Raw genomic sequence first — 25381 nt, forward strand, 5'->3', positions numbered from 1 at the left:
AAATCCAATCCCAACATGGGCAATATTTCAGCAAGAAGGCATTTCCTGACATGTAGAGCAGTGGTCCCCAACCTTGGGCCTCCAGACTTCAACTCCCAGAAATCCTGGCCTGCAGAGGTGATGGTGAAGGCATCTGGGAGTTGTAGTCCAAGAACATCTGGAGGCCCAAGGTTGGGGACCACTGACGTACAGTTCTTCAAACCACATGGGATTATTCACAATGAATACCTAGAATTCTCACCAATTTAGTTGTTCTTTTTGCTAGCTGACTATCATTTATCAAAAATTAAATGCACTTTTTCTTTCAATCAACATAAATAATATGCCTTCATTTTTTAAAAAAACTATAGTTTTTGTGACATGCAAGTCTATTTATTTTTTTTACCAAATAATCTACTAGTACATTAAACCAAGTAATTTTCCATCTAAGAGCCATTACATGTTTTGTCAATACAACATTTTAAAATACAAACAAAGCATGTCATAAAAATTTCCATTGCCTGCAAGCACAGACATCTGTTGGTATGACATTCTAATTAAACATGTTCACTCCCTTTCATGTCAATATTTAAATTTAAAATATCTCTTCTAATGGTCTATTTTATATCAACTGTAACCTAAAATAAAATACAAAAAAGATTTTATCCTTGTCCAAAGACTCATTTTAAAGATAAAGGAATTTTCCCCACACTTATAACCACATTAATAATAGAACTAAATACTGAGTTCTAAAGAGCATAGAAGAAGAGTTGGTTCATCTGTCTGAAATAGGTAATCCAAAATCATGACAAGATGATTGAGAAACAGACAGAGTCTCCGCAAGTGAGATTATGAGTCTTGGGCACCTTGAAACCTAGAAGGTTAGTGAAGGCCAGAACCCACTTAACCAGATCCTCTAAAGCTAATACCACAATAAATCTAGAGTGCCATGAGGCTCTTTGTTCATTTTGCAAAAAACAACAGATCCAGATACCAACCAGAACTTGGCAAAGTTACTTTTAAAGCTTTGCAAGCCACCATGGAATTTCTCAGTAAAGGGGCTTTTATGCAGTATTGCTTAGTAGTAGTTTTCCCTTTGGAGAAAGGTGAACAATAAAACAACAGTGGAATTCGCAAAGAAATTGTCAGATTCATATTCACAAGCAGACTCACAGGCCAATCTATGCTTTGAGATGCCACTTACGAAAAAAAAGGCTGAAATCTTGTTGCATAACTTATATTTGCAAATGAGTAACAATGTCATCTGGCAGCAGTGATCTTCAGTAATTAAAGAGTTCATTCTTCCACCCAACAATGAAAGAGATCCCAAAATGGATTAGAGATTAGAGGAGCCATAAGACAGAAGAAGAAAGATTTAATAATAAAAAAATCACTCCCAGCTGGTGATGTTACCACCCCTCTACAGGCAAGATTACAAAACAGGATTTCAGCCAAAGCGTCGTTATGTGATTGTAGCTAAAAACTAAGTAGTCAAAGCAATCAACAATGAAAGTGGAGGAAGGGAGGACTCATATTAGTATTATTTCTTCCGGTTATAAAAATATTTTTCAAAATATACCATTTGTTTGTTTACTTATTTATTCATTTACTCACTCACTTACTTACAGTCTACAGATTTTGTGTATCAGCAAGTGCAACAACAACAGTGGCTGGAATCTTACTGAAAACGTATACTGGTGTAAAAGTTTTGGCATAAATATCAGTGCCAAATTGCCGCAAGTCAAGACATCAGTGTAGACACTATTTATTTATTTATTTATAATAAATAAAATAAATAATTTTATTTATAAGACACCTTCTTGTCACACACCTGGTCACTAGACTGATATCTGACCGCAAACCCCTTTGTCACTTCCTAAATTGCAAAAATTCATAGCTGAGATTTACATCAATCAACTTATGCCAGTTGGCATAAGTAATAGGATTCTGGCCAACAAATGTTTATGAATCTACTGGGCATCATAGAAAACTAAAAACTAATAGCTATTGCAAGACCAGATGCTCCATAGACTGCATGTCTTCCAGCAATCTGGGCCTGATATCAATCAAAATATAAAAAAATTAGCAGCACTGGTCTTGTTTAACAATTCTTTTGGAAGAGCTATATCAGATCCATGAGAAATATGTGTCAGAATGAGGTGTAGTGTCTTTTCTCCCTGCCCATTGTGCAGCATTATGTGTTATAGCCTCTACAGTTCCAAGGGTTAAATGGTGTACCCTGAAGGCATTCTTTCCCATTTTTTTAATCTTAAAATTCTCCACAATCCTTTTCCAAATTTCTAGGAAGGTGGAAGATCAGGAAAATCAGCTGTACAGTCTTCATTTACTATAAAGAGAGAGCTGTGTTATAAATCCACCACTGACAATTTTTTTCAGTCTCAACCTGGCAAACATATCATGGATGTCCCCCAAAATATACCCCCAATTTTCTACATTAGCAGAAAAGAAGTTGAGTAACACACTCTGGAAGACTGAGTTGTTTCTATTTCTGATCTCTGTTTTCCTCCCCCACAACTGCTTGCTTAATATTCTGTCTGTTATTCACAGCCTACCTGACATATGGTTAGGTTTCAGACAACCAATGTTTACAAGCTGTGTTTATACATTAATTTAAATTGATGAAGGATGGGTGCAGGGGTTTGTTTTGTTTTGTTTTGTTTGCATCTGGTTCACTTGTTGCTTTCCCCTTGCAGCAATAAGGATATTTGTCCATGACTGAAAGTGTTTCAGTTTTCTGTGTGCCCTGATTTTCAATCCAACCTAGCCAGCTCTGAGAACCACTGTAGTATAGTGGTTAAAGTTTTGAACCGGGACTCAGAAAATCCAGATTTTAGATCCCAATTCTATTGGGTGACCATGGGCCAGACAAACACACTTTCAGCTTGATCCACTTCACAGGCTTCCTGGAGGATAAACATGGAGCTAAGGAGAGCCATGAACATCTCCTTGAGCTCACTAGACAAAAAGACAGGATATATATGTAACAATACACACACACACACACACACACACACACACACACACACACACACATAGAGTTTATTATGGAGAGGTTTTTGGAGGGAATGTGGGATGTGTGATACGTAACTTATTTATTTCAACTTATTTCTATTTTAACCAGCTAAGACAGTAGGAAAGAAAGTACAGTACACAGTTATTCCGAAGAATAGTTTATTTCAGTATCTGCTTCCTTGCAGTCTTCTTGGAAGACTTAAAAGTGATGAGCACACAATTCAGCCACCAAAACAACCTAGAAATCTAACTTCATCTTCTCACCACTTCACAGATCCATTTTTTGTGTGCCTTCTTCCTTGCTCCCAGCTGGATACTAGAAGTCGAATGGTCCTCCTCTGAAGTTACTTCAATAGCCCTGCTCAATAGCTCTTTTCGCAGTGCGGCAGAACCTCATATCTCTAAATACCTCACATGCCAGTACTTACAAAGATTATAGTCTTGGTAACATGGGTATGTGGGAGACTCTGCAATTAAAAGGCCTGGTTATGGGTTTAGAATACTCTTGTTTAATAATAAAGTTTGCCATGGTTACCAACCTCACACAAGAAACACTATCTTGCCAAGCCTGCCTTTTCTATTTTTTTAAACGGTTACATCAAAAGGGAGGGGGATCAGCAAGATAACTGGAATCAGACTATTTAATATAGGTTGTAAGAAAGCACTTGTGATGGCCAAGTGTTCCAACACCCCTTCTCTCTGTATGGCCAGGCAGGCTCCTACTCATGCTTTGGTAAATGTGGTTTCTGAAGAATAACATCTGATTAATGTCACTTAGAGTGAGCACTTTGAGGTAAAGTGAGGAGAATGAGACAAGGTTTCTGCATTAGTCTCATCAGAGCAAAAATTGCAGCAACATTAGTCCTGGATGTCTGAGTTACAGAAGGACAGCTGGCCTTCACTAAATGATCCCCATAACCTTGCCCTTCTTTAATACAGAAAAGTACCTCCCCAGAGAGATCTAGCTATTTAAAGACTATACACTGACTGAAACTCAATACATGAAAGAAGAAGGATACTACACATTTTGAAGTTATCCTGGCAAGCCCTAGTCAAAGGACTAGCTTTCTCAAGGATGTAAGCGTTAATGGTACAGAGAATGTTTTAAATCTCTGAGTCAAGGAAGAATGATGCAGTAAGAGATGGACATATTAAGAATCGGGTTCTGCTATCCAGCATGTAGATACTAAAACTGAGTGCAATAAAGTCATCTACATCTAGCTTCCACTGAGCAGAAGCTGACTCATTAGAAGTGTTGACTCTGAACAAACAAAGGCTGATACGTGAATCACTTTGAATAGGGAATGTTCCCATACTTGTAGCAGCAAATGCATGATGGAACAGCCATCTCTCCTACTTATGAATAAATTCAAGTATTCCTTCTCCAAGATTATTATTTCACTCAGAATGCTGAGATTAGCAGAGTAGTACTAGTAGAGCAGAGAATTAACTCTGAGGTAGAGATAATATTCACAGGTAAATCGTCAAGTACAGATACAATTTCTTTGTACTAGACATAAATCAGTGAGACTTGGTGACACTGCAGATTAAACCGCAGAGGCCTCTGTGATGCAAGGTCAGAAGACCAAGCAGTCATAAGATCAAATCCATGCAACAGAGTGAGCTCCCGTTGCTTGTCCCAGCTCCTGCCAACCTAGTAGTTTGAAAGCATGTAAATGTGAGTAGATAAATAGGGACCACCATGGTGGGAAGGTAACGGCGTTCCATGTCTAGTCATGCTGGCCACGTGACCACAGAAACTGTCTTCGAACAAACACTGGCTCTACGGTTTGGAGACGGGGATGAGCACCGCACCCTAGAGTCGGACACAACTGGACTAAATGTCAAAGGGAACCTTTACCTTTACCTAGACATAAATAATTGTTAAATGCAAAGCTCTCAGACAAAAATCTCCTGTAAACAAACAAACAAACAAACAGTAAGAAAAATATGGGGAAGAACTCAAGACCTATCGAAGAAAAGCATCTAGCTGGAAAACATGTTTTTCCTATGAAAAAACCTGCAACAACAAGTACAGCAGGCAGAACAAGGAAACAACATAGTATGTCTGAAAAGGCGCTGTGTCTTGTGGAAGTTAATTTAGATTCCATATTAATAGGAAGGAGTTAATTTAGATTCTATGTTACTATAAAACAAAATAAAAATGACCACAATAAATATAACAGGTAGATTAAAGGGGGGACTAAAACATTATGGAAAAATATATTGGATTGGATACAAGACCTTTTTATAATGGACAAAAAGGACCCATTGCACAGAAGATGAAGGCCAATCCTTGTCCCTTCATCACAGTGCATCTGATTAAGCAGGGTCCCCAATCTTCTGTGTGGTATCTATACTGTGTAGATGACTGGAAGGAGGTAATCCACTCATGTAAGCCTTGTTGCATGAACATAATAATGCCACCAACCCATTACCCTTAAGTAATCAAGCTAGTCACCACAGAAAAGAAAGAACATAAATTTCTATTAAAACTTTTCTTTTCTTTTTGAGTTAAATTACAAAGAAACACTTAAATAGTATTTTTAAAGTTATAATTACTTATGAGCAGGACTGTCACAACGTCAAAGTATAAGTGTGTATACTGTGTATGCATTAACAACTGTCCTGCTGAGATACCTTATAAATATTACAGTATACATATTCTGATACATTTTAGAGATGGGCACGAATCACTAGTTTGGCAGTTCAATGTGATTCATTTCCCAGATGAACAACCCCTCCAGCAGGCGCCCATTCAGCAGCAGCACCTGGAGGAGGTGAGGTAGGGCGGTGATAGCAAGTGAGCGAAAAGGAATGAACTGCACTGAACCGCTGAATCAGCTATTCATGCCCATCTATAATACATATGTACACAAGGGCTCTTCCAACTTTGGTAGTAGCAGATCATATCAGATTTATGGCAGCAAATTACACTCACACTGGTTTTAGTTCTCAGGGAGATGGTTATTGTCAGGTGAGGGATTCTGGTACCTGAACAAGAGCCCTGAATAACTTTATATATCTCTAGAGAAAAATCAGAAGCTTGTGTTTGTCACAGCTGGCATTTATCCCAAAAGAGTTAATTCCAGAATTAAGTTTCAGATTAAGTTTCAGTTTATTTTACTTCCTACAGTTCATTACTGACACCAGACACTGATTTAGAAGCTTCCTTGGATTTAGATGGAAAGGAGAGATAGTGTTGGGTGTCATCAGCATACTGATGACACCGAACCTCAAAACTCCAGATGACCTCTCCCAATGGTTTCATGTAGATGTTAAATAGCCTAAGGGACAAACCAGATCCCTGAGGGACACCACACGCCAATGGCCAGCATGTTGAAGAAGAGTCACCCCAGCACCACCCTCTGGGTTCTCTCCAGGAATTATCCAGTACTGTGGGGTCCAAGGAGGGCTTTTTGAGAATTGGACTTATTACTGCCTCCATTAAGCACACTGGGCAGCTTTTATAAGCCAAGAAGGGCAAGTGCCCAGCAGACAAATAGTAGCCTTCACTTCTCCAAGGGTCTTGTCAACATCATCAGGCTGCAACAACTGAAACCTATCCATCGACACTGGACACGCAGGAACCACAGTTACATCTACAGGACCTGTATTAACTACAGCATCCAAATCAGAGCAGATCCAAGTATTTTTGCAAATTTTTCACAGCCAGCTATTGAGTGATCAACACTAGCTTCCTGTGGACCATGATATGAAAGGCCACTTGGAAGAGCTCCACTGCAGCAAAGAATGGTACTAAGTGATTCTGTGCAGACACAATGTTGACAGCGACAATGACTTCTTTGCTGTCACCACTGCCATGGAATAGGTCTTCTAGTGAATGAACTCTAGACCATGTTCTGTCAAATTCACTCTGTTTTCAACCATGGTCAATCTCCATCCCATTCATTTCATCACCACCAGCTCCCCAATAAACCAATGGGCTAGTTTGGCTCTACCTCATGAGAGGGAACACTTAGGAACGATCGTGTCAACTGTCCTGGCCATTTCCCCATTCCAGAGGTCAACCAGGGCTTCAACAGAATTGCCTGCTGAAGCAACAGGAAACTCCCCAAGAGCTATCAGGAAACCATTTGGATCCATCAGTCTCCTGGGGTGGAACATTTTAATTGCTCCCCCAACCCTGCAGAGACTGCGAGTTCCAGTAAGTCTAAACCCCAACAGATGATGAACTGTCTATGACAACTGAACAACAGAGAGTTTCTCCACACCCAGATCACCAATATCTACCCCAGTACAGAAAACCAGGTCCAAAGTGTGCCCTGCAGCATGAGTGGGGGCAGATACCATTTGGAACAGACTCATAGTTGTCATGGAGGACATGAAGTCCTGAGCCACTCCTGATGAAGCTGCCTTGGCATGGATGCTGAAGTCCCCCCAAGACCAGATCAACAAGCTCAGGCAGGGAGACTGAGCAACAGGGTAGACGGTACACCAACAGAATCCCACTGTCCTGTACTCCCACTACACACCATCAAACCCAGCAAACTGGGGGATGTGGCACCTTGTAAGGGGGAAAGAATCACGACAGACCACTGCAACTCCACCTCCCTGACCTTGTGTCCTGCCTGCTGCTGCACAGAAAACTCTGGTGGACAAAGCTGGATGAGATCGACCCCCCACCTCACCCAACCAAGCCTCTGTAATGCAGGCCAGATTGGCCTGATCATCCAGGATCACATCCCAGATGGCTGTTGTTTTTTCCATTTACAGATCTGGCATTTAGCAACAGCAGCTTCAACCCAGGGGGCCTGTCACCATGGCGATCCAGACTATCTAGGTTTGGGGACAGCTTAGGGGCAACCAATTTTGTGACTAAAAATTTGTACATTCAGGAGGAATCAAGACTTGTAAGAATCTGGTCCACCAAGGTACTGTAACACTAAAGTATTATAATCACAATGTAAGTTATAAGACCTTCAAATACCATCTCTAGTCATATTCACACATTGCAGCATAGATTTGTTCTACTCACAGTAGGACACCCATATCTGTGGGGGATTGGTTCCAAGCTAACACCCCCACCACTGCCACCACCACCGTCACTGCTCTCATAGAGGTGGCCCGGGCCAGCTCCACACTTCACCTAATTCCTGAAGTGGGTTCAGGAGCCAAGCCCTCAGGGGTGAGGGTAAGAAGGGATGAGAGCTGCCCTTTCTGGATTTGCATCCTTGCAAGGTACTGCAGCCTGGAAGCAGCCCTGAGGTAGCAACGGCAGAGGAGGGGTCCCACCTGCTTGCCTGCCTGTGACTGAAGATCCAGTTCAGTGGGACAGAAACAGCTAGAACCGGGGGAGGAAGATGAGCCATGTGCAAAGGAAGGGTGCCCTACATCCAGGATCAGAGAGGGAAACACAGAACCAGAGGTTGCCACCCTCATGAGTGGTGGCTCAGGCCAGCCGCACATCCCTCCATCTACTTCCCACAGCAGGCAAAGGGGCTGAGTCACCAGGATTGGGGAGGAAAAGGGGTTGAAAAAAATGTGGGAATCACTGTTGTGAAAGAAGTAAAAATCCAGAAGAGAACAAGAATTCATAGCACAGTTTCTGGCTGCCTGTTCTGATAAAACCTGCAAAAATATATATATTTAAATTTTCTTTCTTTTAATATTTTAATACAGTATTTTCAGACTGTGGATAAGTGAATCAGTGGATATTGATCCAGTGGATATAGGGTCCCTACTGTATTTCAATACATTTTCAATTCTCTCTTTTGTTTATGCTTTGTTATCATCGTAAAACACATTTTAAAACTATCAGGAATGTTATGGTACAGTGACCTTGCTTGGCTGGAGAGTTGACTCATTGTTTTGCAATGACTCTTAGTAAACTGCTGTTCAAGCTTCATTTTTTAAAGCACTTTCATTTTCAGAGCTACATTTCCTACACCTCCCTAATTATTTTAACAACCTATACGTACAGCTAGAAGGTATATACTTCACAGCAGGAAGGTACAGTATATACTTAGACAAGTATCAAAATACACCCAACTGTTACTTTGGAAATAGTTGCTTATTTGCAATAGGTATATTATTATAAAATTTCATGAATTCTAACAGTGAGTCAATAAACCTGTCAGCAACACAAAAAAACAGCCTATCCCAGCCATAAAAGGTACAGAACAAAAAAGAAAAACCAATATTCCAGACACAACATGGAGAACTGAGCTCCCAAAGCATACTCCTTCTCTATAAAATGATGATTGTGCAGCATGAGGAGCTAGGCCACACTTGCGTAAAGCAGGCACATGGCTGAACACACTGGGTGACTGTTTCTGAGGAGCTACATGAGTGGGATTAAATGAATGGGGTATAAAGATTTATAGGAGAAAGAATGAGAGGAAAGAGGGGGAAAGGAGCTGAGCAAACACATTTTTGCAGCAGTTTGTCCTTAAGTGCACATGAAGCATGGAGGCTACTGTCTGCCAGAGATCACTATTATTATTATTATTATTATTATTATTATTATTATTATTATTATTATTATTATTATTATTATTATTATTATTATTATTATTATTATTATTATTATTATTATTATTATTATTATTATTATTATTATTATTATCATTATCATCATCATCATCATTATCATTATCATTATAATCATCATCATCATCATCATCATCATCATCATCCCACAGCCAGCATGGCCAGTGGCAGTGTCACTGTAACAGAAACACACTCATGGTTTATTGTATGGCTGTCTAGATTCTCCCTTTTCCCTTTTTGCGGAAGTGGTGGTGATCTAGGGGTACTACAAAGATGTTGGATGGCATTGCTGCGGCCTGTTACTTCTTGACAAAGATCCTGGAAAGCTGAAGAAGTGTGAGGGTTGAAAAAGAAAGAAGACAGACCCCAAGTACACTTATTGGTCTCAGGTTTTTTACTGGTCATTCACCAAAAAAGAGGATGTGCTTACGATCAAATATTAATTCACTGGGCAGATCCCTTTCTAGATATCACTTTGGATTATTCCTGAACCTTGAGTTCAGGATGGAAAAACTCCTGTGGTTGTTGGGAGATCAGACCCGGAAAAGGCTGTGTTGTAGATCTCTGTTGTGGCAAAAGCAGTCAGAACCAGGCATTTTACAAAGGTAAGCTCTATAGCAAAGCCTTGAGCTTTGTAAGAACAATTATTTCAGCAAAGAAACTTTCATGCAGTTTCAACAAAGCTACTTTAGCTAGCAACTGATGGTTGTCAAGAACATTGGATCTGAAAGGCAAACCAAGAACACTGGGACACTGAAGCCTAGGGGTTATATCATACTTTTAGGCAACCTGACAAAGGGAAGAAGCAAATTCATTCAAGGATATATTTATTTCACAAAACAGACCAAAGGGACAGAATTGACTTTAGCTTAAAGCAATCTCAAACGTGCAGACATCTCCCACCATATTCAGTCATGAAAGGGTCTTCCTAGCATACTGAGATCCCCAGTTTGAGACTAGCTATACCTTTCTCAAAATGTTTAGCACTGGAACCGGAAGATCAACAAAGGTGAACTTCTCTGTTTTCAAGCCTCATACTACTAAAGCGCAGCCAAAGCCAAAAGACAGAAAGAAAAATGGATGGTTTCAGTTTGTCAGCAGAACAGCAGCTGTGCATACAGTAAACCCAATGTTCTATTTCTGACATATCCAGGTAGGGCTAGGAAAGACACTGCTGTTCAGCTCAGATAATAGTGAACAAGATTGACTGTTAGACTTACTCAAAATAAGGCAGCTTTCTGCAGTTCTGAAACTGTGCATGCATCGCCATCACATGACGTTGTGCTTCCACGACTAGTAAACAGCAACACAAGGCACTACTGGTTGCAAATGTTGAGATAATAATAATCTTGCATGCTTTTTAACACTAGATATTAATGGAGGGGAGCTTTTAGGACCTAAAGGAATTTTCCTTTCCCACTAAACTATTGGTAAAGTTCTCTTCCCTCCCCCACCTGGCTTGCCCCCTCTTCCTGTTTGTTTGCTTCCCATTTACTTTGTTAGTCTTTCTCTCCTTTCCTGACTTCCAAGCATGCAGGAAGCATGACGTGATCTCTCCCATGTGTGGAGACTCAATTTTTTAATTTTTTCTACTGACTATAACTATAAACAGCAACTGTAAGTAAAGATATCCTTTTTTCACTTAAGATGCTTCCAGAGTGGTTTTTAACACATTAAATGTTAATCACTGTGAAAAGGGGTGGGCTACTTAGACTTAAGCTATTCTCTCATGCTTTCTGTATGGAATTGTTGTTTGTATCTGATACTCTGTTAACGATAAATGTAATTAACTAAATTATCCAATAGTGCATCTCAGCATGAACTATACCTTGATACAGAATGATGTTGTGACAGCACAGGGAGGTGGATGGCATGAAAGGTTTTAATCCTAGGCTAATCTATAACTTCTTGGGCCAAACAATGGTGGGGAATGTTGTGTTTTTGAGCTATGACTCCTGGAACACCTTGGCCAGAATTACCAGTGGCCATCCTGTCTGGAGCAGACCAAAATGGGAGCCTTTTCCATTTCTGGCTCCAAGTCAGCAGGCAAGAAGCAAGCTGCATGCCTGTATTAAAATGAACTCATTTTGTTTAGTTCAGTTGTTCTAGTTTATTCTAAGTATGCTGCTATGCTATTCCAGGCATTAACAGTCAGATATTCCTTGGAAAGAAATTTATAGTTGAACACAACTATCTTGTGTTTTTCCATCTATTATTCTATCGCCAAAACTGAAAGGAGAGGGGCAAGATCAAGATCCTTGCAGAAATGTTTATTTGGACTTCCTCTTCTCCTCTCTTCCTCTTCCACCTCCTCCACAACCACAGTTTATTACTTTCAGGAGTCATGCAGAACAGCTAGAATATCACAGTGGACATCTAATTAGGGGTGGGGGAAAATACCTATCACCTAGTGAAGTCCTCACATGTTGCAGCCTATTACTCACAAGCCAGTTCTCATGCTATCTCGTGACTATATAGTTATCTGAGACAAGGTATCTGCCCTGCTTTTCTGAAAAGAGATATCCTGCTACAACTCCTCACCTTCTTTTTAAGAATAAAAGGGGGGAACCACATAAAACACGTGCGAGAACCTACAGCTGGCTTCTTTACCATGATTCCAAGTTCATTTGAGATCTAAATTGCACTGGTAAGAAGCTTAATTCTCATAATTTAAAGGAGAAGAAACAGGTGGAGTGAAGAAAACAGAAGTGAAGACAACTATGGCTTGAAGGAGGAAGACTTCATAGCTCTCTAGCTTGCCAGTTTTGTTTCCACCCGACAAGCACCTGATCCTGAGAGTGTTGGCTTTATTTGGGTAGAAGTGGAAAGGGTGGGGAAGGAAATGCTGGCAATTTACTAATCATATTACTCAACATGTCCTTTGATGAAGTTAAGACAGTGCTGGAGAGGAGATCCAGCCAACTTCACCCCAGGCAAAAGCATCTACAGATCTGATTTGATCTGAATCTATTTGTGCTGAATGATTCAATGAAACCATTGAGGGGGCAGATCTTATAAATTATATAACATGCCTGTGTCGTGTGCAGAACTGCCAACAGAAAGGTGTTACACGCTGTGCTTTCTTTTAATTTATGCTAGTTATCAGTCAGGGATGATCTTTCTGAAGACGTCTGATACAATGAAGGTAAATTTAAGGAGTCAGAAAATTAAGACTTCTGCACTACACTGCAAGATATGGGCTACCTAAGGGGGTGCCTTATAGTAAATCAAATCACTTAAACTATTAATCCCTTATTCCTAAGGTCATAGGTGATAGCTATTTGCAAACTTACCACCTCCCTTGATTCCGTCCACTTGGGATGTCACATTAACCTGGGACTTTCTAACCATGAAACCTTGAGATAGGCAACATCTAAGGACTGTCAGGAAGTGTGCATTACTGCTGTATAACAAACTCACGAAAGACCACGTAAAAAAGCAGGGACATTGTAATAATGTAATAAATCAACAAGTGTTTCCATATCTATGAAATAATTCATATCTTTCACCAACCTTAATGATCTTAATCCATCACAATAATTAAAGGGTAGAACTGGGGTTTTGTTGAATTTTGTTTTATTTAAAATTAAAATAAAACTATTCTTCCAAATTCTTCTATTGGCAAAATAATTTAAAATGTTTATTCATTGTTAAGATTTTGTTGTGGGGCATGTTATAGCTAAGCTTGTCCCCTAAGTTAGCAGTGCAACCTCATATCTATCTACTCAAAAGTATGTATGTGAACCCAGCCGGCCCTGGCCTAGTCAGGGGGCGGTCCATCCTCCATTCCCCAGTCCATAGACATGACAACAGGAACTTCTAACAAAACAGGGTTCATTCCAACTGAGAGAAGGGGCACAAACAAACAATTGTCCTTGGTCAACTTGACTTCAGGGTTAGTTGAAGGCACTAGTCCTGAATCTGTTCTCTCCACAGCTCTAGCTGACACCACTGAAAAAGGTGAAAGTCTGCTTTGGCTCTGAGTAGTACAGCACATTGACCGAAACCTCAAGGCCCGTTGAAGTAAAGGGTAATATGCCCGCAATATGGGCAAGGCCTATCATTGCCTCCATGTCTGGCTCTGGCCACAGGCTGATTCTCGGCCTCACCCTCCTCCATCTGGGCACTTATATTCTTGCTAGCATTTCTCTAGCACGGGAGCTGGGTGGATACGGTTTTCCCCAGTTCCACTTCTTTGTAAGTGCTGCTGTTCTTTGTTGGGGTTTCTCTCACACCAGCAATAAGGGTGAGGTAGAGGTGAGGATTTTGATGCCTCTCATCCTCCTCATAAGATGCCTTCATCTGCACCAAAACCCTTGCTGGAGTCTTCCTCTAGATCCTCCTCAGTCTGGTAAGGGTCCTCCAGATGGTAAGGGTCCTCATCTTCCTTTTCCCCTACAGTTTCAAGTTTGAGGGACCCAGTTTGGATCCCTTGCTCTTAGGTTTCTGGCTTCCCAGTTCTAGCAGCTCCCCCCTGCCACCTCCACTGCTTCCTTTATATCCCCTACTCCCTGTGGGTCAGACATTCCCCATTTTCCCTAGGGATCACTCTTTCTCTCCTGGGGTTTCTGTCCTGGTTTCCACAGGCAGGGCCTCTGTTTGGATATCACTGTCCCACACATGGCATTCTTCTTGGTTAGGTTCTCCTTCCAAAGTCATGGGATTCATTTCTGCTGGACCAATACTGGGTCCGGCGCTCCTCGAGCCCTGGGCTGGAGCTAGACAGCCCACAACTAGAGATACCTATGCTGCTGACCTGCTCACAATGTCCCACCGTATTGGGGGGGGGGGGTCTAACTCAGTAAATAGGCATATGATAGTAGCTGAGCATATAACCCTGTAAAACCATTTTCTGCTTACTTTATGCACAGGAACTATCACCCAGGTAATACTATCCATAGATAAAATTTCTAGCATGGAGTAAACCAATTGAAATCAAGGGGACTTAAGTTATCTGTGACTAACTAGTCTAATTTATTTCATTGAATTTACAAGAGCCTTGTGGCACAGTGGTTAAACTGCAGTACTGCAATGAAAACTCTGCTCACAACCTGAGTTTGATCCTGAGCGCAGGTACAGTAGTTAGTTCAAGGCTGACTCTACCTTCCATCTTTCCAAGGCTGGTAAAGAGAGTACCCAGCTCAGGAAGGAGGGGCAATGTGTAGCCTGCATAATTAAATTGTAAAGTACCCAGAGAGAGCTTTTAGCAATTTGGGGCGGTATATAAGCAGCACACTTGGGGTTTTTTGTGTGTTTTTTGTTGTTGTTTTTCTTTAAATAAGACTAACATGGAATTTGGCTAGCTTACATGTCAACACAGTGGTATAATAATATTTGTAGCAGAAGCAGATACCATAGTGCCTCTCAACCACTTCTTCTATGAGAACCAATCCTCACAATTGAAAGCTTATATAGAAAGCAAATATTTTAATACAGTCTATGGCTGATGTGAGAATCAAACTTACATATGAGATATTTAAAGTACAGGTATATCTAATAACGTATTTTCTCATTCACAAATATACTGCTCTCTTCCCAGTACAATATACTAAATAAAGTGAAAGTTGCCACATTTGACTCAAGTGAAGGGTTTAATCATTGTGAACATTCAGCCTGCTTTCTCTCTATGATTTGTTTATCCATGTTACTCCACCCTTTAGGCTTGGGATTCAGTGACTAGTGAACGCAGTTCTCCATGGACAATCTTCTGGATGGAAAACAGGTTATCTCTATGTCAGAAAGAAACAACTTCTAAACCAACAATTTGGACCACCAGATCCAGTGTTCAGTTTTCAAAGTAACATTTGTACTAAACAAAAAGGACAAAACTGTGCAACAGTGATTTTTACTCCCAGAATCTGAGGTTCCTGTCTTTCTTTTCAATATTGTATCAACACTAATAATAATTTATAATAATGCCTTTTTTAAAACCATGGGTAGTGGTACAATGCAGAACACTTACAATACAAGCACATGTGATGCATTTGTTTCCTTCAGGCTGAAATTCCTCACCTTCATAGTAATGTCTACCTTCAAACATACAACCTGGATGGAGAGAAGCAGACATTTTTAAAGTATGTCTTACTCTGGAAGTGTTTGCAATCTTTATTATAATACAATTGAAATAACAAATACCACGGAAGAAAAATGTTACCTAAGCTCTGAAAGCCATAAGATCAGATAAAATCATTATTTAAAATAATATGAGCATATATGTGAATTCACATTAATCATCTTCTAATTTATAAGCCTTCGGGGTTATCTTCATAGCCACAAAAGTTGAAGAATTTAATTAAAATGCATTAAGCAGAGAGTTTTTCTTAATACATTCTAAATCTCAGGAATTTGGGTTTTAACAAACAGGCATAATCTCAACTGTAATTCCAGTAGGACACCCCTGAATAATTTATGTTTGTTTGTTTGCTTGCTTTATTTAAAATAGTTTTACCTGACCTTTCTCCTTATAAGGAGCCCAAAGTGGCTAATATCATTAAAAGACAGTATTTAAAAGCTAAAATCAGTAGGTATACAAATATGGACAGTCAAACAAATATCATACTAAAATGGTAAAAAAAATCAACACCAAAACCAGATTCAAGCAATGAGGCACGACACCCCATTTAAAAACCCTGCTCAGGCAACCAGTCACTAAAGGAAAGCCTGTCTGAAGAGAAAGGTCTTTGTCCACTTGTGGAAAGATAGGGGCAGCCTGGCCTCCTGTGGGAGGGAGTTCCAGAGTCACAGTATTGTGTTAACTGCAGTATGAAGAAACCAATGAAGAGTCGTTGTGAATACTGAAAAAATCTATGCGTGCCCCAAACCATGAGAAAATGAGGTAGAGATTGCTCATGATAAAGAAAAACATGGACTATTGATGCTAACTTTCCTTCAGTTACATATATGACAAAGTGATGCCCCCATGATAGAGAAAAGGATGGCAAAAGGTGGAGAAAAGAAAAGACTGAAAAAGCAGCCTAGAGTTGTATTCATTTCCATTCCTGAGAGAAAGTAGAGCAAACAATAAAATTAATAATTAATAAGTATAATTTATGGTTGTTGTAGTTTTTTCAAGCTGTTTGGCCCTGTTCTGAAGGTTTTTCTTCCTAACATTTCACCAGTCTCTGTGGCTGGCATCTTCAGAGGACAGGAATTAGAAATGAAGATGCCAGCCACAGAGACTGGCGTAACATTAGGAAGAAAAACTTTTAGAAGACGGCCAAACAGCCCAAAAAACCTACAACAACCATTGGATCCCACCCATGAAAGCCTTCCAGAATACAGTACGGGTATAATTCAGTCTGTGATTTTAAGCAAAAGCACTGACTGGTCAAATCTGCAGACTAGAACACAGTTGTCTGTCAGATTGCACATTTCTCTGAATTTTGTGGTACCATTCTGAGACAGAATTATGCCCCCAAAAAAGGCATATGTTAAGAAGAGGCATGCACAACAAGGCCTCCATTAGAACAGATAGCATTCAGAAATTAATGTTCATTTTAAGGCTTTTTGTTTAAAAAATGAGAACGATGCAGCAATCTGGTGTAAAGAATTATATGGCTCAACATATGTCAAATGAACCTGGACTCAAAACAGACTATTTCATCTACACCCAGCTCTGACTTGGCAGAAGGCAGCATCCTATGTTCAGTGACAATCAAACAAAATCTCTTTGACATATAAAGTGAAAGGGATCAGTGGAATGCGAGACTACCCTAAAGGGATTAGCAGGTAAAGGGAGTAGAACAAAATATACCTGGTCTTCTGCCAGAATTCTGATTGAATCTCCCACGATACACTCCCACACATGTTCATACCAATCCAAGATAAATTACTATAAGTTAGCAAAGTATTCAGATGAGCCACATGAAGACAGAGATAATAATACATGGAGTCATACGTTGCTCATGGACTAAGGGTGAGGTCACCTCATCTCAAATTTCAAGGGGCATGCCCTACTGCTTGGTCACAAGTTGCCTGTGTATGGAATAATGTTACTGGTTCTTGTATCATTCAGTATATTCACTGGTGATTTGTATTCGAGAATGAACAGGAAGTATGAGAAGCTTAAGTACCCAATATAAGTTAAGGAGTTAAATATATAATCAAGTGGAATTTCAAACAAACAAACAAAAAACTATCAGAACGACCTGAAACTGGAGATCTGGAAAGGGGGTGGATGAAGATCAGTAGGGACAGATACAAAATATTCTTTACAATATTATTCCACAACTCAATATCCTCCACTACATATCCCATCATCTCCAAAACCCTTGGCCAATACAGTCTTTCAATTTGTTTATTCTTCTGCCACCCCCAAAAAGTTCCCATTCATTATATTGTACCTTAACAATTAAAATACAAAAGCCAGACCCACCTATTTTCATATATTTTACATTTATATTGCACTGTGTCTTTGAACTCTCACCTGGACATGTGGGACAACATATTCCTGGCTGCTTTGAAGGATTTTTACAATGAACAATGCACTGAATCTCAGCTTCAGTTATCACTCCTTCCTGTCAGAGGGAACAACAAACAGTTATTAGCAATTCAAAAATAAAAGTAAACCACCCTGTACAGGCCAAAGAGAGCAAGATAAATGAATTGTTTGAATTTGTTTATGTGTGTGTGTGTGTGTGCGCGCGCGCGCGCGCGCGTGTACGTGCATGTGTGCATGCATGCACACCTGTACTGAAGTGTGTGTAATTAATATCATCAGACTATGGTCCATAATTACAGTAAATAATAAAGCAAAGATTCTGTTTCCATTTCAGGAGTACTGGAGCCTTCCAATCTGTACCTGAAAGATCTACCTAAAAAACAAATAAAACCTCTTGAGACAGAGAAAGAGAGAGAGAAGAGAAAGAACAATGAAAATGTTATCGGAAGTCCTTAGCAAACAGGAAACGTGAAAATAATTGGCCATTTTGCTTTGATGGCAAGACCCATGATAAAAACATTCCTTCCAGCTTAGATCCTTAGAAGACAGGAGCTTATGAAAAAAAGATAAACGGTTCTCATCCTGCAGAATACAACCTGCTTATCTCTGATGTTTCAACTGATAGGAGTCTAGTAAATGATCACTTCCTATACTCTGCTCCAGAAGCCAAAATCCTGATAAATACCTAGGGTTGGGGTGGGGGTGACAGGGTCTCTGTGCACAGGTTTCTGGGTTTTGATGGATCTGTTTGCATTCCTAGGCACAGAGGAAAAGAAAGTAGAGAAGTCTTAAAAATTTCCAGATACGAGCTTTAAATGGAAGTAGCAGAACCTACTACTTCTGCTACTGAAACAGACAAATATATGAAAACCAGAACTGTGCATTTTTATCAGCCACAATGCATTTCATTGACCTCTACATATTTAACTCTTCCCTGCCCCTCCATAATGCCTAGGGCAATTTATTAATATTGTGATGTCACACTACTGTGGATTTTTCTTGTCCATGAGTATTAGCCCATGACAACATAGGAAAATGCATGAAAACTCACAAGAAATTGATAGTCAGGATAGGAGAAAGCTGCCACAGATGTTGCAATGCAGAAATTAAATGTGCACTTTTGTACTGTGGCAGTGCCTCACTAAGATGATTTACTGTAACATGGTGCTTAGGCTTCAATGTATTTTTTAAAAATTATTTAGGATAGTTAATATCCTGTTTCTCTATAAAAAATTTCTAAGAGTAGCTACCAATATAAAAGCAAAACAGCAGCAGCAATAAGAGGGTTCAACAAATTCTTTCAAAGCAGAAAGGCAACATGTCAGATGAAAGTAGGGTTAGACAAGCAAGGCTGTAAAAGGCCAGAAATAAATTGCTGTTAAAGGAATGATTTGGCAGCAGGTGGGTCTCCCTTCAGAAAGAGCACCACAACTAAGTCAGCACCACAACAAGGGCTCTTCAGCTGTCACCGACTACCTCTCATGTACTGACAGTGAGACCTAAGAAAGGGTCTCTGCAGCAGGTTTTAATACTTCATGAGGTAAAGGTAAAGGTAAAGGTTCCCCTTGACAATTTTGTCCAGTTGTGTCCGACTCTAGGGGGCGGCGCTCATCCCACTCTTCAAGCCATAGAGCCAGCGTTTGTCCGAAGACAATCTTTCCATGGTCACATGGCCAGTGTGATTTAGACACGGAACGCTGTTTACCTTCCCACCGAGGTGGTCCCTATTTATCTACTCGCATTTGCATGCTTTCGAACCACTAGGTTGGCGGGAGCTGGGACAGGCGACGGGTGCTCATTCCGTCGTGTGGATTTGAACTTACAACTGCTGGTCTTCTGACCCTGCAGCACACGCTTCTGCGGTTTAGCCCACAGCGCCACCACGTCTCTACTTCATGAGGTACCAGATCACAATACAGATCAATTCAACACTTTGAATTTTCTCCAGTGGTTCAAAAGCCAGACCATCTGTTTTTAAATTGGCACTATATATTCAATCTGATAATCTATCTAGATGTTGCATTCTGAACCATCTCAAAAACTGCCATATTTAATGAAGCAATTCAACTAGGCTGTTACCTGAATCTAGATAACCATGTCCAGGCTAATTATCTAAAGTAATGGATCACTCTGGCCCTCTGATCTGAGATGTTAGAAGTTAATTCTTCCCACAGAAAACTTTGGCCCTCTGACAAGATTTTCAAATTCTGACCTTCATTGTTCAAGGGCACTGTGTTGCGATCCAGAACAAGCTGATCAGCACAGTCCAAGGCTACCTACCCCTCATCTTACCTGAATAGAGAGTTTCAACCTCTTGGCCTCATATATGCGGTTAAGATTCTATCTGAATCTAATGAAGTTTGTGCATTCAGAATATGTCTTACTCGTACACATCTGTATATTTCAAAATATGTATTCAGAGTAAAAGATTCAACAAGTAAAGATTTAGCTGTTGTAGGTTTTTCAGGCTGTTTGGCTGTGTTCTAAAGGTTTTTCTTCCTAACGTTTCACCACTCTCTGTGGCCGGCATCTTCAGAGGGCAGGAGTTAAAACTCTGTGTTCTGTAAAAGCCTTTGAGAATATAAAGATTTAGCATTTGGCCTCTTTGGTCCCAAAGTATTGTAGATACATAGCACTGAGCCATATCCTATAATATTTGCGAAGCCTAAAGTTTTTTTCATATTTAATATAAATATTTTAGGGTTTTCAGAACACTACTTTTGACATCTTGAATCCATTTCTTGGCCTAAAAGTGCTTTTGCATAAGGTTCTGGATGTTTCCTCAGGGAGATTTTTATACTCTTATTATTTTCAGAGGCAAAGTCTGAGCAAAACAACATATACAGTATAGAGCTGCCCTTATTCCATTGTTGCCTTCCATTCTTCACGTACCTCTAAATTCCTCATTTAAATCTCAACCCACAATCAATTTCACCATATAAATCAATACACAATAGCATTTCTTCCTTTCTTAAGATTTATAAATACTGTACCAAAAATACATTCTTTTTGAAATACATTAATTCTATTCCTTACCTGGCATTGGTGCATGATACAAGGCTTGTCTGGGGTCTGCCATGACACTGAGCTGTTATATGAATTTCCTTCAAAACTGCAACCTAGTGGAAAACCAGAAATATGTCTAGCAGCTCTTTTTATGACAGCAACCACACAGGTCTGCTAAACATACCACCTCCCTTAAGTTTCTACAGTTCCATGTGCATATCCCTTTGCATCTGATACTAAGAACGCAATTGTTTTTTTTTAAAAGGTCATCATTTAAAAATAAAGCACGTTTCTCACCCCTATGGATCTGCAAATACAACAGGAAGCACGCTGATTGGTAAATAGCAAACCATTACAGATATAAGAAACAACGATCCACAGGATACCAATGGATGAGCTTTAATATTACAGAACCCTTTCTAGTGACTAGATAATGGGCAGTTTGACAAAAGAAAACAAAAAATAGATCAGTACCTTTTTGTTTAGCAACCTGCTGTTACTAAAACAAAAGGAACTACCTAAGAAAACAACAAAAACATTCTTATGCATTTGTCCACATCACATATTCTGTCTCCCAGGTCTGCTTCCCCCACTCCCCAAGAAGTTGCAGACCGCAAAGAAGCACCATCTTAAATAATTTAATCAGGCTATAACAGTGTGCAAGATTCTTCAGAAAATTGGCTGGGTGGTAAATGTCTCCCACTTTGGCAAGTTTACTCAGCCAGGTAGAATTCCACCTGCTACATGACTGAACACAGAGCACATTTGGCTCAGAAAGTAGCAATTACTGAATTCCTCACATTCAGAGATATCTGTGAAAGCATTGCTTTCCATCCTGTTCATTACACCATCACGCCTTTAAGACCATTCATACTATCTATCTCGTATCATCCAGCTAAAGAGGAGAACATTTCTGGATTAAATCAAGCCAGAGAAGGAACCACAAGTTTCATTTTCAATGTTTTACTAAAAAGTGTGGAGGTCCAAACCACTTTGATTTCAACTGTGCTTTGTTAATTTGTATCCCAAGGGAATACAAATTAACAAAGAGGAATCCCAAACCGGAATTAAGACTGCCGGAAGAAATATCAACAACCTCAGATATGCAGATAACACCACACTGATGGCAGAAAGTGAGGAGGAATTATAAGGGTGAAAGAGGAGAGCACAAAAACTGGTCTGAAGCTCAACATAAAAAAAAACTAAGATCATGGCCACTGATCCCATCACCTCCTGGGAAATAGAAGGGGAAGATATGGAGGCAGTGACAGATTTTACTTTCTTGGGCTCCATGATCACTGCAGATGGAGACAGCAGCCACAAAATTAAAAGACGCCTGCTTCTTGGGAGGAAAGCGATGACAAACCTTGACAGCATCTTAAAAAGCTGAGACATCACCTTGCCAACAAAAGTCCGAATAGTCAAAGCTATGGTTTTTCCTGTAGTAATGTACGGAAGTGAGAACTGGACCATAAAGAAAGCTGACTGCCGAAGAATTGATGCCTTTGAATTGTGGTGCTGGAGGAGGCTCTTGAGAGTCCCCTGGAGAACAAACCTATCAATTCTAAAGGAAATCAACCCTGAGTGCTCACTGGAAGAACAGATCCTGAAGCTGAGGCTCCAATACTTTGGCCATCTCATGAGAAGAGAGGACTCCCTGGAAAAGGCCCTGATGCTGGGAAAGTATGAAGGCAAGAGGAGAAGGGGACGACCGAGGACGAGATGGTTGGACAGTGTCATCGAAGCTGATGACGAAATGAATCTGACCAACATGAATCTGACCAAATTCCGAGAGGCAGTGGAAGACAGGAGGACCTGGAGTGCTCTGGTCCATGGGGTCATGAAGAGTCAGACATGACTTATCAACTAAACAACAACAACAAAATCACCTTTGCATTTACTCCAACTTTACACAATTGAAAGGCACCTTATTGAAGGTTAAAAATCCTATTTTTCCTAGTACTTTTTAACAATAACGGTAAAGAAAATGTCATGTAGTTAGTGTATTTTGGAGACTCCCCTCTTGCCTAGAATTTATCTTAATACAAAACTGTTGTTTTAGCAGATGCTGCAGGGAGCAATGTTTTCCTGACTCTGCAACTATGTAAAACCAAGTAGTCAGATGCAACAGCTGGTGGCTATGTGCTAATCTAATATTTACATGGCCAAGAGTAGGTCAAATGAAATAAGTGAGACTCAGTAGTCCATTAATTTTAACAGAAGTACCCTAAAAAGAATTAATTTTGGATTAGCCGCCAGGTGAGACTGCCCAACTCATAAACGTGACAGAAGCCCCCACAAAATCAGTGGAGTCCAAATGTACACATATGCATGTAGATGTAGGATGGGGCTTATATAAGAGGAAAAAGGGTCTTCCCCCTCACATTTTATGATAAAGGATGTTCTTTTACATTTTTGGCAATGTCTCTCTATAACAGCACAAAAGAAATAGTTGAACATGCCTACGTTTTGTAGTTTGCAAGAATTTTATGTACAAGTCATTTTCCATGCTCCTAGGAAGCAAACCTTATGGTAACATACTGTAGTTCTATAACCCATATTTCCTACAGCAAAGGATTCCTTTTTATTTTCCTCTTGTACTTTCTCCATTTAAAAAAAAAGTTTCTGTGGGTACAAAGAATAAGTAGATTTTTCTGAAAAACACCATTCAAAGCAAACATCATAATCATCTCCACATGTGTAAAGACAATGATGTCCTTAGCCATATCCTTTTATCCTTAATTAAAAATGACCTATTTCCATTATCTCAGGTTCCAAGATTCCCTTGGGATCCTTTTCAACAAGACAGAGGGGATGAGTACTTCACCACTGCTGGTCCCGCTTAGAAAGGGACCAGTGGTGAAAAATAGAATATAGTATTTAGACAGTGAACCTTCTCATATTGAGTCAGCAATAAAGTTCCTTTGCTCCTTTCACTATGCCCAAAGAAAAAAAAATCAGATAAAAGCTTTAGTGACAGCAGAAAGAGGATGCAGAAGGTGCAAGTATAGTGAATTAGACTAGAGTACAAGATGTTCCGGAACACTAAATTCTCTTTTGCCCCAGAAGAAATATTCAAATTGGGCGCACCCTCTCAAATGAAACTTTGAATTCATATTAAAATGTGTTTTCTTAATGGTAAGTAAGTAAGTAAGTAAGTAATTAAGTAAGTAAGTAAGTAAATAAATAAATAAATAAATAAATAAATAAATAAATAAATAAATAAATAAATAAATAAAGTTCAAAGAGTTCAAGAGAATCAAGATTACATTACACAGATGCCAAGTCACCCAGCAGGTGTGTTCAGATTTAAATACATTTTGCATAACTGCACAAATCCAGAAAGAGAAATTTAGAAAAGGGCCCTATTCAACTAGGAACATGCATTAATATATGTATATGAGAAAGGTGGGGTAAAAAAAATTGTTTAATATATGTATATGAGAAAGGTGGGGTAAAAATATATATATATATTTACCCTACCTTTCACCTTAAACGGACCCATTAGCACGAAAATTCAGATTTGGAATACATCTGTGATTATTAGTAGAAGACTTTCTACTAACTCAAAAAAGGCCTTTTGAGAAATGCAAAAGAACTTTGATTTTTTATACCACACCATTCATAGTAAACATCATAATAATCTCACACACACACATATATAAACTACCATTCATTAATAACAGCTGAAAAGGTGTAAAACAATTTGTAACTTGAATTATAACAAATATCAGAATATATATTGTTTTACACCATTTCAACTGTTATTAAAGTATGGTAGTTTACGAATAAACTGAATACTAATACTAAAACAATACTAATTTGAAGGCCAGGTCTTATGAAGAGCGGTTGAAAAAGTCAGATACATTTAGTCGGCAGAAGAGATAAGCAGCTATGTTATAGCCATCTTCAAAAATCTGAAGGGCTCTCACATAGATGGAGAAAATGTTTAGTCTGTTGCTCCAGAGTATGACCTGAACGAATGGGTTTAAATGACAAGAACACAGGTTTCAAATGAACATCAAGGATTTCCTAATAGTACAAGCTATTTCCCTATGTGACAGTGGAATAGACTGCCCCAGAAGATGGTGGGCTTTCCTTTGCCACATATCTCTAAGCAGAAACTGGATGGCCACCTATCAAGGATGATACAATAAAAGATTTCATCCACCAGCAGCGAGCTGGACTAGGATGTTTTGACATCCCTTCTAACTAGCTCTCCTCTGTAAAGAGGGAATAACTAACAAAGCATTTGAAGTTTGCGGTATTAAATTGACTTAGGTTTTCTGGGTATTTAGAAAACAACTGTAAGTTGAATGCAGTCATATGGAGAGTGCAGGAAAAAAGCTCCAATATATCAACAACAAAAAAATATAACGCTTGTCCCTGCAGAAAGGCTGGGTTCCCTGA

At 39.5% G+C, this 25381-nt stretch overlaps 1 protein-coding gene across 3 annotated transcripts in view; it reads right to left on the reverse strand.

Moving 5' to 3' along the window:
• BMPER (BMP binding endothelial regulator) overlaps positions 1-25381 on the reverse strand; it is a 240960-nt gene that overhangs the window by 159018 nt on the left and 56561 nt on the right. For 2 of the 3 annotated variants that reach the window (XM_020788156.3, XM_073003797.2), the window contains exons 4-6: positions 21002-21084; positions 17951-18041; positions 15488-15570 (exon numbers count right to left, since the gene is read on the reverse strand). In XM_020788156.3, the coding sequence (XP_020643815.3) occupies positions 15488-15570; positions 17951-18041; positions 21002-21084 (257 nt within the window). Of the gene's footprint in view, positions 1-15487; positions 15571-17950; positions 18042-21001; positions 21085-21445; positions 21725-25381 lie in introns of those variants that run through there. The other variant, XM_073003798.2, reaches the window with a different exon arrangement.

Source organism: Pogona vitticeps, chromosome 6 (genome assembly GCF_051106095.1).
Source record: "Pogona vitticeps strain Pit_001003342236 chromosome 6, PviZW2.1, whole genome shotgun sequence".
In the NCBI taxonomy this organism is placed as follows: domain Eukaryota; kingdom Metazoa; phylum Chordata; class Lepidosauria; order Squamata; family Agamidae; genus Pogona; species Pogona vitticeps.